The sequence below is a fragment of the Ursus maritimus genome, assembly GCF_017311325.1.
Source record: "Ursus maritimus isolate PB19 chromosome X unlocalized genomic scaffold, ASM1731132v1 scaffold_X1, whole genome shotgun sequence".
Classification (NCBI taxonomy): Eukaryota; Metazoa; Chordata; class Mammalia; order Carnivora; family Ursidae; genus Ursus; species Ursus maritimus.
In genome coordinates, this window is record NW_024423319.1 from 11,913,472 (window position 1) to 11,928,659 (window position 15,188).

A 15,188-nucleotide genomic window follows, 5' to 3' on the forward strand; every position below is an offset into this window, starting at 1 on the left:
TGCATGCTACGTTCCCCAGATCAATAAGTGATGTATGAAACGCCTCGGAAAACATAAAATGTAATATAAATGTGTAGTGATTGCCAAGGACAAGGATAAAAGTTTCCTTGCCAAAGAAGGAGATGTACAGATTAAAATGTTCACGTTCAGATATGACACCTGTAAATGATATCCTCATTGTACATTCCACTTCCGAGGCCAGCTCTTCTGTTCACTGCCTAATTCTGAAAGGGGTCAGACCTCCAAGCCATGGAGGAATATCTTCCCGTCACTGTTTAATTTCTTATTGCGGTAACTATGAAGTGTGGAAGGAGTTTCCGGCTTTAGCAAAATGCCTCTAGGGCTTCGGAAAGTGTGCTGACTGCAAACTATCACTGGAGGAGAGGATTCAGAGATGCACCCAAAATAGAAAGGAAGCCATCACAACCGTGATCTCAATATTCAGAACAGAAGCCAAAATTCTTACAATACTAGACTTGCCACGAATACGGCAAAGGTACGTGGATTAAATAAACATCATCAAAGTCAATCCTTCAACATCTTCCAAATTTAATTCCAAAGCTCTCCCAGACAGACCTTTACCCTATACCCTAGAAGACAAAAAATTATCTTCTCGCTCAGAAACATATCAGGCCTCATGACACTACCTGCTGCAGGAGTTTATGCATTTTGAAGATCCTGCTGAGCTGTATCCTTTTGGCTTTGATCTCATTAACCAAAATATCAGAAAGGTAACGTAGTTCATTGCACCTCTGGCAGATCAAATCAAGTGCATAATGGTGATTTGCGGCAAGTCTGTGTCCGTGTAATATCACAAACCGGGCCTTTGCTAACAGATCCTAATGTTAAGAAAGGAGTAAAATAAGAACGGTATGATATCTGTTCAAATAGAGAAGAAACAAGAAAGTAATTGAGAAGCAGACTGGTTTAGCAAGGCAGAGAGAGTGCCAAAAATATGATTTGATGTCACACTTCTGCAGGCTCTAAGAAAGCTCACGGTTACAGTAATTAGCTGACAGCAGTGACGCCATCAGAAACCCACGTATTGCTGGTACCAGAAACAGAAAATTAACCAGCCTGCTCGGAGTGTGGATGAGGCTTGCTTCTCCCGGTATGTACAGATTTAGAACAGAACCGCATATATCCAATGAGGTGCGCGGGGGCCAAATGAAAGCTAACGGGTTTCATACCATCTCAGCCTTGGAAATCTCGGTAGTCGTCATCTCCCTGACTACTTTACATACCCGAAGTGAACACCACAGGGTCTCCAAGTCAAAAGCGATCTTCGTGACCTTGCCCCCACTCTATCGACTACTGGCATCCCCCCTCCACTTCCCCCCGCCCCGGTCCCCCACTTGCTCCTGACATAGTGACTGAAACAGTAGGGGGTCAGGAAATATCTGTCAAAGTAAAACAAGAAAAACTGAAGCCCATAACGATGAAGTGACTGGCCTACTTAGCTGGCAGGAAACCCAGGGTTAAAACAGGGAGTTATTTTTTAAATGGGTATAGTTTCAGATTTGCAAAATAAAAAATTCTGGCAATCTGCTGCACCACAATGTGACTATAGTTAAGACTACTGTACTATATACTTAAAAATGGTTAAGATGGGGGGCATCTGGCCGGTTCAGTTGGTGAAGCGCCCGACTCCTGATTTTGGCTCAGGTCATGATCTCGGAGTCCTGAGATCCAGCCCCGCGTCAGGCTCTGAGCTGAGCATGGAGCCTGCTTGAGATTCTCTCTCTCTTTCCCTCTGCCCCTCCCCACCCTGCTCATGCTCACTCTCTCTTTCTCAAAAAAAAAAAAATTTAAAAAATCGTTATGATAGTATAAATTTCATGTTATGTGGGGGTATTTTTTATCACAAAACTAAAAAAAAATTAAAAACAAAAATAAACAAACAAAAACCTCAAAGCTTCCTCATTTCCACGCCAATTTTTCTTCTCTTTCTACTATGCCACAGAGATTTATAAATTGCCCCACAGTCACAACAACCTACAAGCATAATTGTAGAACTGGTCACCACAACTGCTGCCCCTCAAATTCTGTTTTTAGATGCTTACAGTATACCCATAAATCTATTTGTTTGCTAGGAATGCATTTTAAAAAACAATGGCTTTGCTCTCCCATATAAGACAGAAGAGCAAAGCTAGTGTGTTAACTATGAAAGCCATGAGTCCAAGCCTTTAAGACCAGCAAAATGATAATTGTTGGCTCTTTTGATTACTTATTATATAATCACCTCTCCCAGGTACTGTGCTGTTTTACCTACAAATCTAAAAGAACCCTCATAATCATTCTACAAAGTAAGTCACTTTATCCCCAATTTATAGAAGACGACAGCAAGGCTTAGAAAATTTAATCAACTTGCCCAAGGTCACACAGCTACTAAGACAAAGCAGATTTATCTGTCTGAATCTGTGTTTGCTTCAACTGTACATCCACAGGATGGATATTTAAGGAATTATGCTCTTGTAGACTTCCATCATTTCCAAGTACCAAATGGCATTCTTTTTTTTTAAGATTTTATTATTTATTTGAGAGCGAGAGAGAGAGCATGAGCAGGGAGAGGGGCAGAGAGAGAGGGAGAAGCAGACTCCCCACTGAACAGGAAGCCTGATGCGGGGCTCGATCTCAGGACCCTGGGATCGTGACCTGAGCCCAAGGCAGACACTTAACCCACTGAGCCACCCAGGCGCCCCCTCAAATAGCATTCTTGATAGATATTTTTCTAGCTTCTTCAAAATGATTTACGCCTTTGTTCCTAATGGTGGGCCTGAAACCGTTCACATCATCATCTCAGAGGCCACCTATTACAGCTACAGGACACGTCTGCAGTGTCACCTCTGGCTCACATTGGTCAGAAAAGAACATAGACCAGTATTATTAAACCAATTACACAGACCGTTGCTATGAAAGGCGGCCTATAAGGGTTGATACTACCAAAAACTATCAGAATGTAACTATTAGAATAGTGAACATCTGAGATGTGATCTTACCTGAGAATTTTCATCTAAGTTTTCCAACTTTTTTATTTTTTGTTTTACTTGACCTATGTTCCCTGTTACATCTGCCAACTCGGCTTGTTGGTTTAACATAAGTTCAACTTCACTCACAAGCTATAAATAAGGAAAAAAAAAACAAGTCTTAAAAGCATACAAGGTATTAAGCATTTTCCCTTAATCCAGTTTTGTAGGAAATGCTATTAAAAAAGACAGCTACATGGAAAAAGGGCACATGTGGAGAATATTTTATTCCCAGAATTGAACAAGTGAAATACCAAGCAAGTTTTCCTGGGTGGAAAACAGGCTGGCCACATGCAAGAGAGAAAAGCAGTGAGTTTTCCTTGGACCTCCTGGTAAAGTACTATATGATAGAGACTGCAAGGAGCCTGACCATGTGTGATGTATTTTCCAGAAGCATCCAGCTAGAAGGTACTTTTTTGTAACCTTTAAAAAAATGTATAATTAGATAGGATTTCACTTCATGTATCAGGTTTTTCATAGAAATAAATTACTGGATCTGAAAAAAATGTTTTTGTTATGTCGTATTAAAATATGGCCAGTATAGTTATATGGTATTTAAAAAAAAAAATCAAGAAAGAAGTGAGTATTATTTCCTTGGAAAGCTATCCCATAGTAGGCTGAAAGCATTTTATACATAAAATAAATTACAATAATAAACATCAGGGTGAATGGCAACTTAGTCCTGTCTTATATGTTAGCATTTAAGTGCTTTCTCATAGGAAATTAGTAAGCAAGAAAGACATCTTGGGGAGGTGCGGGGGGGATGGGGTAACTGGGGGATGGGCATTAGGGTGGGCACTTGACGGAATGAGCGCTGTGCATTATATGCAACTGATGAATCATTAAATTCTACGCTGAAACTAATAATACACTATATATTAACTAAATTGAATTTAAATAATTTTTTTTTAAAAAGACAGACATCTTGGCAGGGTTCACTCACATTTGCCCCATTTTCATCTCTCTCTGGTTATAAATGGGCATCCTGTGAGACTACATTTCTGATGATCAAGGAGCAAGGACCCTGACATAATGAAAAAAAAAAGGTAGAAAGGAATGTTTTGACTAACCTCTTGAAAATCCTGCTCAAACTTCCATAGTTGCAGATATTGCTCCATTTTTAGTTGGTGTTTTTCCCAAAATCCATCAAAAGCTATCTCCATATCATGTACTTGAGTCAGCAATCTTAATAAAAAAAAAAGTCATCAGAATTCCTTCACAATAACGATCCGTCTTGTAGGCATGTACATAAACCTGGTCTAGACATTAAGAATTACAGGCAAAGTCAGAGGCCATGACACTTGGTCCATGAAGAGACCATCGATGTTCACGGAACCTCTTTCACAAGCAAACTAATCTGTGTGAGACAACTAGGGAAGGTGTTCTCAGATTCCCAGAGGTGCAGGAATATTTTCACACTTAACAGATGGCAGCAAAATGTATAATTCCCTTTCAAAAGTATAAAATAAGTAACTCTAAACCCAAAGCAGAGTACTCACTTGTTAACAGTTTGCCAGTCACCATTTATGTGGTGACGATGTTCAAGCCTTGAACTGACAGCGTCTTCAGAGCCAGGCACTTCCAGACTTGTGAGGAGGATTTTTCCCTCTTTGGTTACTGCTGTAATATCATTCTATAAAAAGGCACAATGGGATGAATTAGCCTGCTAGTCCCCTAATTTGAAGGACCTAAAGAGAAGGAAGCACACACCTACAGCATGCAGAGGAGAAACAGCAGTTCTAGAAGAGTCTTTACTGAGTACGTCAGTACCACAGAACCAAAACCCATGAGGATCTGCAAGCAAGCCTCTGCCTGCTGAGAGGGATGTTGCAATCACTATTTTTATCAGATCATTATGGGCAGAAGTACCTTGTGCTCCATTTGTAGTCTCCTTCTCTAACTGGTAGAAAGTTCTAATTTATTCTATTCTACTAATATTTTTAATGTGCTCCAGTAAAGCAGTACCAGCCTAATGAAGTCTACCACACAAGAAAGCATAGAGTAAAAATAATTTTTAATGCATATTCAAATAGAGTTTGAAGCCTTTCCTACTAATCCTTAATCGTTACCCATCACTGCCTGCCGTAAGTATGACGTTACTTCATGTTTAGATTAATTAATTCGTCATGAAGCATATGCTTTTTTCTATTCAAAAGGTCTTAACCTTTGGGGCGCCTGGGTGGCACAGCGGTTAAGCGTCTGCCTTCGGCTCAGGGCGTGATCCCGGCGTTCTGGGATCGAGCCCCGCATCAGGCTCCTCCGCTATGAGCCTGCTTCTTCCTCTCCCACTCCCCTGCTGTGTTCCCTCTCTCGCTGGCTGTCTCTATCTCTGTCGAATAAATAAATAAAATCTTTAAAAAAAAAAAAAAAAAAAAAGGTCTTAACCTTGGTGGGTAGATTCTTCAGGCATCTAAGAGTGATCTACGACTCCCTTCAGGAGATCCAAGCGTCCTCTGAAATGTTATGCAAAAAATTCGCGTGTACACGTATTTGAGAACAGGCTCCAAGACACCACCACCAATATGAATAAGAACCCAGACATGAAGAGCGAATATTTGCGAAGTACCAGCTATGCCAAACACTGTTGTACATACGTCACACCCTCCACTTCATCCTCACAGCAACCCTACGAGGTACGCATGCATCATCAACGTCAACCTCACTGTGCAAGTAAGGTCACACGTGCAAATGCTGCAATCACACAGCTCAGGAGGGACAGAGCTGTCTTTCCCTGAACAGTTTCACTTTTAGATTATGATTCAAAATTTCAGTTTCTCTCCTCTTCTTAATTTAAAAATGTCACCTCAAAAATAAATAAATAAATAAAATAAAAATGTCACCTCTCCATAGAGCTTGTATCTGTGAGTGCCCCCCCAGCAAGCCCACTACCCTATGAAGGGCATGAATTATTTTTTTTTTTCACTTTTATTTATTTATTTATTTATTTATTTATTTATTTATTTATTTATTTTTAAATGATTTTTTATTATTCATAGTCCATAGTCTCTCATGGTTCATTCCCGAAGGGCATGAATTATTATACAGGGCTGCCTGGTGCTCCATTAGATCAATCTTTTTTTTTTTCTTCAGATCATTCTTAAGCTTTCTGGGGAAAGTGAATCTTAAAGTACTTGGTGATCGAATGGTGACTCAGAATCCTTCACGAGCCAACACTCCAGACAACGGGGCAGGAGGGCAAAATCAACTTGCTGCCATTCAAGGTCTATNGTACAAAACATCAAAAACTAGTACTCTGGGGGCACCTGGCTGGCTCAGTTGGCAAAGCATGCAACTCTTGGTCTCAGGGTCATCAGTTCAAGCCCCACATTGGGTGTGGAGTCTGCTTAAAAAAAAAAAAAAAAAAGAAAAACTAGTACTCTATGGAGAAGAAAGCTTGTAATCAGTTTAGCAATGTTTGCCTAGGTCACAGGCCCCCTGACTCCTCCTCAAGTGCTCCTTCTCCATTTCACGTTGCACCTGTGGTGGGTATTAAACTAGCCTGTCTGCCTTTTGATTCTCCAGCTTTCCAAATGAGAGGGCCTTTCAGTAAGATAAAGAATACACGATAACAAGGATGACTGTGGATTTCTACTTCCGGGGCACTTGATATAACTATTCTATCAACAAATAAAGAACTTCTCAAGAGAAGGCACCATTTGCAAAGGGGACACTTACATTCAACACATCCAGGACATTCTTCCCTGTTCTCACCCTACCCACCAATCAGTGTGAAATGGACATGCACTGAACAAGTCTCTAGAAAAAGAAAGACCATGGGTAACTTTTGTTTGTTGACTCTATCAGACATACCTTTAACATGTGATACTTTTCCGCACGAACGGCAAGAATTTCTTCTATTGAAGGAATATCATCTGGTAGTTCTGTCTCAGCCAGTTCAGTTCCAAAGGACTGTAACATCTGAGCCATTTCCTTCACTGTGAGAGCAAAATTTTCTATAGCCTGCAAAGAGCCAGTGATCCTTTTAATTCCATGGAAACGGCCAGCACACCAATACCTGGATCAGTAATTGTATTTACTTTTATTCAGCTCTGACAACGCATATATACGAGGACCTCTCCTCTGCTAAGGAAAGTTGGCCTTGCCCTTGACAATCAACTCTATTTGCATCTAAGCCTCTCCTAAACTAATGTGAGGTGAAGAGTCTTTTTGAATGTCTTTTATCTAAACATCTGTACTTATTTCTTGAACACCATTGAAAACAATTTCTTTTTTTTTTTTTAAGTTTCTTTTTTTCCAGTAATCTCTACAGCCAACGTGGGGCTCAAACTCATGACCCTGAGATCAAGAGCTGCATGCTCCTTCGACTGACCCAGCCAGGCGCCCCTGAAAACAATTTCTTAAAGATGCCATGTACTGAGAAATTTGTTTTCTGCCTTTGTTTAGGCCCATCCTATTAAACTCTGCAAACGTAAAAGCTTTATACTAACTTTACTTCGAAGAGACGAGAACATCAAAGCCACCTGACATTCTTTTGTTAGAACTTATGAGCAAGCATTAGCATTCCGAACACAGCAATGGACAAAAGTGATGGGGGAACAAACTGGTCACAACAATGCATTCAGGCAGAAGATTTGAAATTGTGATCCCAAAGGCTCTGTTGCCCTAAAACGTCAAGTAAGGCTGTGCTGTTGGTTGTTTCCAAAATCAATTACTCAGAAAAAAAGGGCAACATGTAGAGACCATATAAACCCTACGTCTCCCGTGCAGCTCAAGCTTATCTGCTCTTGTTTTTTTTTTTTTACAGTTTCATAGGTTATTAAAGGCTAGACACCACTAATTTTGACGATACACTTTCGTATGAGTGAACAAAACTGCTGAATAACAAAGATGAGGAAAACAGAACCCTGATTTAATTAAATATCATTTCCTTCAGAAGGGTTCCCTAATCTCTGGGATTTGGAGTAAAGATTCTTATATTATAAACTCACGCCTTGAGGCACGGGGCCCTTGCCTATTTGTACATTTCTAGAACAGGAGGCATCTCGGCTATAAATCTAAGTGCCTCAGAAGCCTCACTATAATGAGATTAATAATATTACTCGCATTTTTTGAGGGCTTATCTCATTTGCTCTTCCCAATATCCCTATGAGCTAAAGGACCATTATTTCCACTTTATAACTGGGAAAACTGAGAGTCAGAGAGGTTCTATAACTTGTGCAAGGTTATCTAGCTAAAAATCAGCAGTGCTAAGATTTGAACCCAAACCCTTTCTTGCTTCCAGTTACTACATGATCTCCTTGCTCCCTAGGCCTCTCCTTCAACTGACATCCTCAGTGACTCTTCCTCGTTTCTAGATATTTCCTATGAAAGAAAATCAAGATGTTTTTGAAAATAGGAGCCCCGGAAATCTGCTTTTCCCAAAGAGGAAAAAAAAATCTAGAACTAGATTTAAAGGCGAATATGAACTATAGGCTCTACAGTAAGGGCAAAAGCAACATACATTTCTGAAGATGATCCATTCACTGTGGCAGTACTGCAAGGTGCCGCCTAACTCAGGGGTTAATTGCTTGTCATCAATGTATGTCAGCAAATCACTAACTGAGCTCAGCATAACCACCTATATAAATAAGCAAGAAAGATACTGTTAACTGCCCTTCATGGCATCCCTCCGTTCAACTGTACAATGAACTTTAGCATTCATTAGCACAAAGTCATCTTTTATAAATGGTTCTCACCGTTCTCTTCTGTACATCCCCCCCCCACACATGTATGCACTACCTTCTTTAAGTAATAACAGTTTCCATTTACACAACATTGCTCTGTAAAGCAAAATTAATCTCCATAGAAACCCAAATACCTAATTCTCCTTGATCTAAAATTTTGCACCATTAATGGCCAACCTTGTGAAAGAACGTTATGCCTACACCAAAGTAAATGGACTTTAATGTAGTTAAGTTAGAACTTATGAGGAGGAACCGATCTTTGCAAAAGTAACATAATTTATGAGGACTCTATTCCTTACCCTAAAAACGTATAAAAATAGGCTTTTAAAAAAAAAAGATCATGGTGCTAGGAACCAGCTCAGGGTGTAAGTTCATGGGAGTCAAATACATAAAACACAATTTTTTTTTCTAAAAATAAAATGTCCTGATTTAAACACACGCACGCACGCATATACACACACATATGTAACATACGTGACATAGAGCTTTTTCAAAAGGAATTGCTTGTTCCAAACTGATTAGACTATTCCTTTATTTTAACAACAGAAGAAGACTTTTAGGCGTTTCCAATGTACAGTTTGGGAAGACAAACTATCTTTTTCTTTTAAATGCTTTGTAAGCACAGGTGAAACATCAACAGCATGGTACAAAGTCTTCATGAGAATTAAAGAGAGAAAACATTTAAATAATATACTCTTACTGGTAATTTGAGCATGAAGTCTTCTTGGCTAAATCGAAATCCAATGTCTGTGAAAGTTCGTTGAAGAAAACTGGTCGGACGCAGAACCAAAACCAAGTGCAAGTTCCCAGGAAAGGAAACCTGCAGAAAGAAGAAACACAGGAAAGAAAGAAAAAGTTGTCAAAACATGCACTCAAATGAGCACGTAGCAGAAAATATGTAATTAAAGGAAATGACTTGGAAAGTAATAAAGGCCACTAGAAGGACAAAACTTTAAAAATGGATATTGATACAATCTAGAAACATGGAAACAGGAATAAGACTAGTGTAAGGTCATCAGATGCGACGTCCATGGCATGGAATTTTCTCACACGACAGTAAATCCCAAATTACAAAGAATTCTACTCTTGAATGTCATTTTAAAATTAGTCATTTGCACTTGAATTGCATTTTTTCCCTGGGAAACAGAATCAGGAGGCAGGCTCCTGGGATGACTCTAAAAGCCGAAGGGAGCGTCAACACTGTGTACTTGCACTAAACAACAGAAGAAACCTGTGCTGTGGGATCCTATTTTTATTTTCACCCAAGCAACATTCACTGAGTATCATCTATGTGTCCGCTCCATGTAGTTAACTGACGATTATCATGCAGTGTTAGCATTCAGTGTGCCCAAATCAGTAAGATGTAGCCCCTACCCAGCTTGCAAGAAAATGACAGTCTAATAGTGCAGTGCATTAGTAACTGTTAACTCTATAACCCACGTTGACAAGTGAAAGGAATATGCAACAGGAAGCGGTAGCACAGAGCATCCCAGACCTAAGAAGGTCAAAACGGTCTCTTTGAAGCGTAAAAAGGAATTAATTGGATCAGAATGTCATTCCAGAGCACCAATGTTTCCCCAGTTTCTAGAACACTGACACGCAGTAGGTGGTCAAGAAATAATTGCTACAAGGAGGGCGCTATGCAAAATTAGTGAGAGACAGAATAGTGTGGCCCAATATTAATAATAAACCACCACGTATCAAATGATCACTGTGTCAAGTATTTTGCCAACATTATCATAGTGCCTCTTCATAATAACCCTGTGAAGTAGTTAGGCCATCCTCTTTTACAAATAAAGAAAGTGAGGCTCAGAGACTTTAAGTATGACTTGCCCCAGCTGGTGAAGTCGTCACGTGCTCCCGAGTCTGTGCTCTTAATCACTGTGCGTGGCCCCATCTCTTCAAGAGCTCCCGGTCAGGAAAGGTAGAGGAAAAAGATGCTAGGGAGTGTGGCAATGGGAGGTGGTGCTAGAAAGATGGACAGGAGCCAGATCAGGAAAGACCTTGGGTTCTTCCCTAGAGGCAAGGGGAGACTCTTAAGAGGTTTTAGGCAGCAGAGCAATATACTCAGATCTGCATCTTAGAAGGATCACTTTGGCTTTAGGAAAGGACTGGATTTGGACAAGAGTGGAAACAGACAGATGAGCTAGGAGGCTGGTCCCGTAATCCGGACCACAGCTGATGAGTTTCTGAACTGCAGGAACAGCAGCAGCAATGAGGGTAGGATTTAGGAGGCACAATCTGTAAGACATGATGACGGCATGTGTCTGGTAAGAAAGGAGAGACTGGACCAGTCACTAACCAATCGAGCGAGTAACGGGGTGCATGGCATGACCCTTGCTGACACGGGGAGCGCAGGACAAGCAGGGTTTTTTTTTTTAAGTTTATTAATTTTTTAAGTAATCTCTACACCCAACATGGGGCTCAAACTCACGACCTTGAGATCAAGAGTCGCATGCTCTTCCAACTGAGCCAGACTGACGCTCCAGGAAAAGCAGGTTTTAAGGAGGGGGACGAGATACTGACTCCCCATTCCTGGACACATCAGCCCCCAAACAGCGGATTAAAGCAGAACAAAGACAAACTTGAAAAAAATGCTTAAAATAGAGCCATCCTTCAGGCATGCTGGAGTATTAATAATGGGACAAAACTATAAAACAAAAATTAATAAGATACGGTGGAGAGAGGGGATATATGGGAACTCTGCACTTTCTGTGCTCGATTTGCCGGACCCTAAACCTGCTCTAAAAATCAAGTCTATTAACAAAAAGAGTAACTTTCACTCAGGTGTAAGACCTAGACTCTTGGGAAAAACACATTTAAAACTAGGGATTTGGGGGGGCACCTGGATGGCTCAGTCGGTTAAGCCTCCGACTCTTGATCTCGGCTCAGGTCACGATCTCGGGGTCTTGGAACTGAGCCCCATGTCGGGCTCCACGTTCAGGGGGGAGTCTGCTTCTCTCCTTCTCCTTTTTCTCTGTCCCTCCTCCTGCTCTCTCTCTAAAACCAATAAATAAATCTTTTTTAAAAAGCTGGGGATTTTTTTCTCTCTAAAAAAAAATGGAGGGGGGGGGCGCCTGGGTGACTCAGTCAGATAAGCATCTGACTCAGGTCATAAGCATTCAGTTCAGGTCATGATTTCAGGGTCCTGGGACCAAGTCCCACGTCAGGCTCTGCACAGAGTCTGCTTGGGATTCTCTCTCCTTCTCCCTCTGTCCCTCCCACTTGTGCGTGCACTCTCTCTCTCTCTCACTCTCTCTCGATCTCAAATAAAATCTTTAAAAATTTTTTTTTAAATTAGAAAAGTTCAATTTGAGGGGTGTTTGGCTGGCTCAGTCAGTGGAGCATGGGACTCTTGATCTCCGGGCTGTCAGTTCAAGCCCCATGTTGGGTGTAGAGATTACTCAAAAATAAAATCTCTAGGGCGCCTGGGTGGCTCAGTTGTTAAGCGTCTGCCTTTGGCTCAGGTCATAATCCTGGAGTCCTAGGATCAAGCCCTGCATCGGGTTCCCTACTCAGCATGGAGTCTGCTTTTCCTTCACCCCACTCGTGTTCTCTCTCTCTCTGCCTCAAATAAATAAATAAAATCTTAAAAAAAAAAAGAAAAAAAGAAAAGAAAATCTTTACATTCAATTTGAGACGGTAATAAAACATCAACAGTTAAGTGGCAAAGAGAACCAGAGCAGGGAAGAGGACTGAGTGTGAGACTCACGAATAGGTGACAGAAAAGAGGTTAAAATTAAATCAATAAATTAATCAATGATTATAAATAGACACAAATGGGGATAGCTGTCCAACTCACTCTTCCCGCAGATGGCCATGCGTGTGTTACCCTCTCCCTTCATGAGAAACCTTTTCCTCTCTGCTGTATACTAAATGGTCATGTCCCCCCAGTTCATGCTGAAACCTAGCCGTCAATGTGAGGGTATTAGGAGATGAGGCATTTGGGAGGTGATGAGGTCACGAGGGCGGAGCCAGCAGAAGGGGATTAGTGCCCTCATGAAAGAGACCCCGGAGAGACCCCTCACCCCTTCTGCCGCGTGAAGACGCCGAGACAGGACAGCTGTATATAAACGAGAAAGCAGGCTCTCACCAGACACTGAATCATGGACTTCCAGCCTCCAGAACTGTGAGAAGTAAATCTCTGCTGTTTATAAAGCCAGGCTGTGGTATTCTGTTACCACAGCCCAAATGGACCGAGATAGCCTCTTATTAGTGTTAATATTGGTTCCAAATGAGAACTGTTATCTTTCTACTTGACCTCACCTTCCCGACACACCGTGATCAGCAGTGGGGTGAAAAGCTGATGTAAGGAGGACCCAAGACCTGCCCTGGGATTTTTCCAACTAGTGCTGACGGACGAAAACTTTGAGGGTGCCGTTCCAGAGCTCCTGGCAGCCGCGAGCCCTGCGGCTGGAAGCTTATTTCAAAGAACAAAGCTAACATGGAGAAAAAAATGGAAGTAGAGACAGAGTCCCAATGGGATATATATCCTACCCTATAGAGTGTACATAATGTACATTTTATTTTATGCTAAACATGGTACATAATTCCTATAGTTATTGTAGGAATTACAATAAATAACGAATATAAAGGCATTCTGTAAACTCTAAAAAAAAATAAGAGAGCTTTAAAATTTTACCTTGGGTTCTTGGACCTAAAGGCAAGTGGGTTTAGGTAGAAAACCTGTGGGATATCGAAAGGCTTGCTGAGGGGGAGACTCAGAGGCTTGTAAGAACTCTGGACCTATTTTTAGACTGAGAACATAGATTGTACTTCTACCCCATTCACTTTAGGAGTGAAGCCTTTCCTTCTTCTTCAAATAGGTAAATTCCCAGAATCGTTATACTTACCTGCCTTGACCCAGCCTGCCTTTTCACTTTTTTCTTTTCTTAAATGAAATTGAAAGCATGCTACCGTTGCCAATACGTCAAGCAAAATTTGTTGTATTCTTTCATGGACTCTAGGTTGACCTGATCTCATCATCTTTTTCTCTCTGACTTTCCTTAACGTCATATTCTCTGGTATCACATAGGAAATCTCTAGATGCAAGGCCCTAGGGCTGACCAACTTAAAGCCTAGAATACTCACCCACTTCCCAAGTTGTCGGGGGGTGCGGAGCAAAAAGCGAGGAGAGGATACTATCAGAAACACAGAAGGCCAGGTGGCAACTCTCTGCCTGAGGTAAGACCCTGGTCTCTAGCCTGCCATTCCGAGGAGAGCAACGTTGTCCCCGCAGCTAGGTCCAAGGACAACTAATTACACAGGAGGGAACAAAGTTGAGAGGAGAGAAAAGCAGAACCACTGTCCACAGAATTCATAGGGAAGCAAGGACAAGCAGGGTTTCGGGGTATTCAGCTGCTTATAAGTCAGGGATTTTATGTTAGTCTATTTTTTTTTTAACATTTTAAGCATTTTATATGTTTTTAAGTTTTATTCATTCATTTAAGTAATCTCTTACACCCAACATGGGGCTCGAACTCACGACCCTGCGATCAAGAGTCACATGCTCTTCTGACTGAGCCAGCCAGGTGCCCCTGTTAGGTGTTTATTAAACATCAGTTAGTCCCTATAGGGCGCCTGGGTAGTTCAGTCGGTTAAGCGTCTGCCTTCAGCTCAGGTCATGATATCCGGGTCCTAGGATCGAGCCCCAAGTCAGGCTCCACATTCAGCAGGGAATCTGCTTCTCCCTCTCCTTCTCCCTCTGTGTTCTCTCTCTCTCAAATAAGTAAATAAAATCTAAAAAAATCTAAAAATCTAAAAAAAATCAGCTGCCTATATTTGATAAAGTGGTTTATCTCAAACACTGACATCTGTAAAAAAAAATCCTTCTAAAGATAATTCTACATTCTAATCAGATCATTCTTAAGTAAAACTTCCTGATTATTTTATCATACATTCTCCTTCCTTAATTCCTTCAAAATGCTTAGTGATTTGCTTGTCACAAAAGCCCACAAAAATTAGCATTTTTAAAGAAAATGCATTATCAAGGATGAAAACTTCAGTTACTGCCTGTATAATTACATTTACAATGTTTTTCATTATACGATAATTTTAGAATCTTTATTTTGCTACCATGCAGATCTTCCTAGAACACATGGGCTCTGTTAAACTAATAGCTACTCTCAAATTTAATAGCCATTTGGAGCAGTAAATACCTTGTAGGCAAGAGCTATACAACCACCAAACAGCTGGGTGGCACTCAATCCCATCTGATACTGGTCAGTTTTTTTTAGAAAACGAAATCATACAGTTCAGACCGTGTATACGGTTTCTATCCCTCGTGCCCATCAGATCCCATGTGCAAATCAGATACACTGGAGTTTCCAATCCCCATCCCATTTACTTACCCCCAACCTAAATAGGTATTGTGTGGTTAGAGCGCATCCACAACCTCCCATGAATGACTACTTTTCATAGCTTTCTTTAGCAAAAACTGTATATATATGTATATATATATATATATATATATATATAT

General features: G+C 40.9%; 1 protein-coding gene across 1 annotated transcript in view; it reads right to left on the bottom strand.

Moving 5' to 3' along the window:
• MCF2 (MCF.2 cell line derived transforming sequence) overlaps positions 1-15,188 on the bottom strand; it is a 70,863-nt gene that overhangs the window by 37,361 nt on the left and 18,314 nt on the right. The window contains exons 4-10 of the mRNA XM_040633060.1: positions 9,411-9,530; positions 8,488-8,604; positions 6,837-6,986; positions 4,526-4,659; positions 4,097-4,211; positions 3,000-3,119; positions 648-839 (exon numbers count right to left, since the gene is read on the bottom strand). Coding sequence (XP_040488994.1) covers positions 648-839; positions 3,000-3,119; positions 4,097-4,211; positions 4,526-4,659; positions 6,837-6,986; positions 8,488-8,604; positions 9,411-9,530 — 948 coding nt within the window. The remainder of the gene's footprint in view (positions 1-647; positions 840-2,999; positions 3,120-4,096; positions 4,212-4,525; positions 4,660-6,836; positions 6,987-8,487; positions 8,605-9,410; positions 9,531-15,188) is intronic.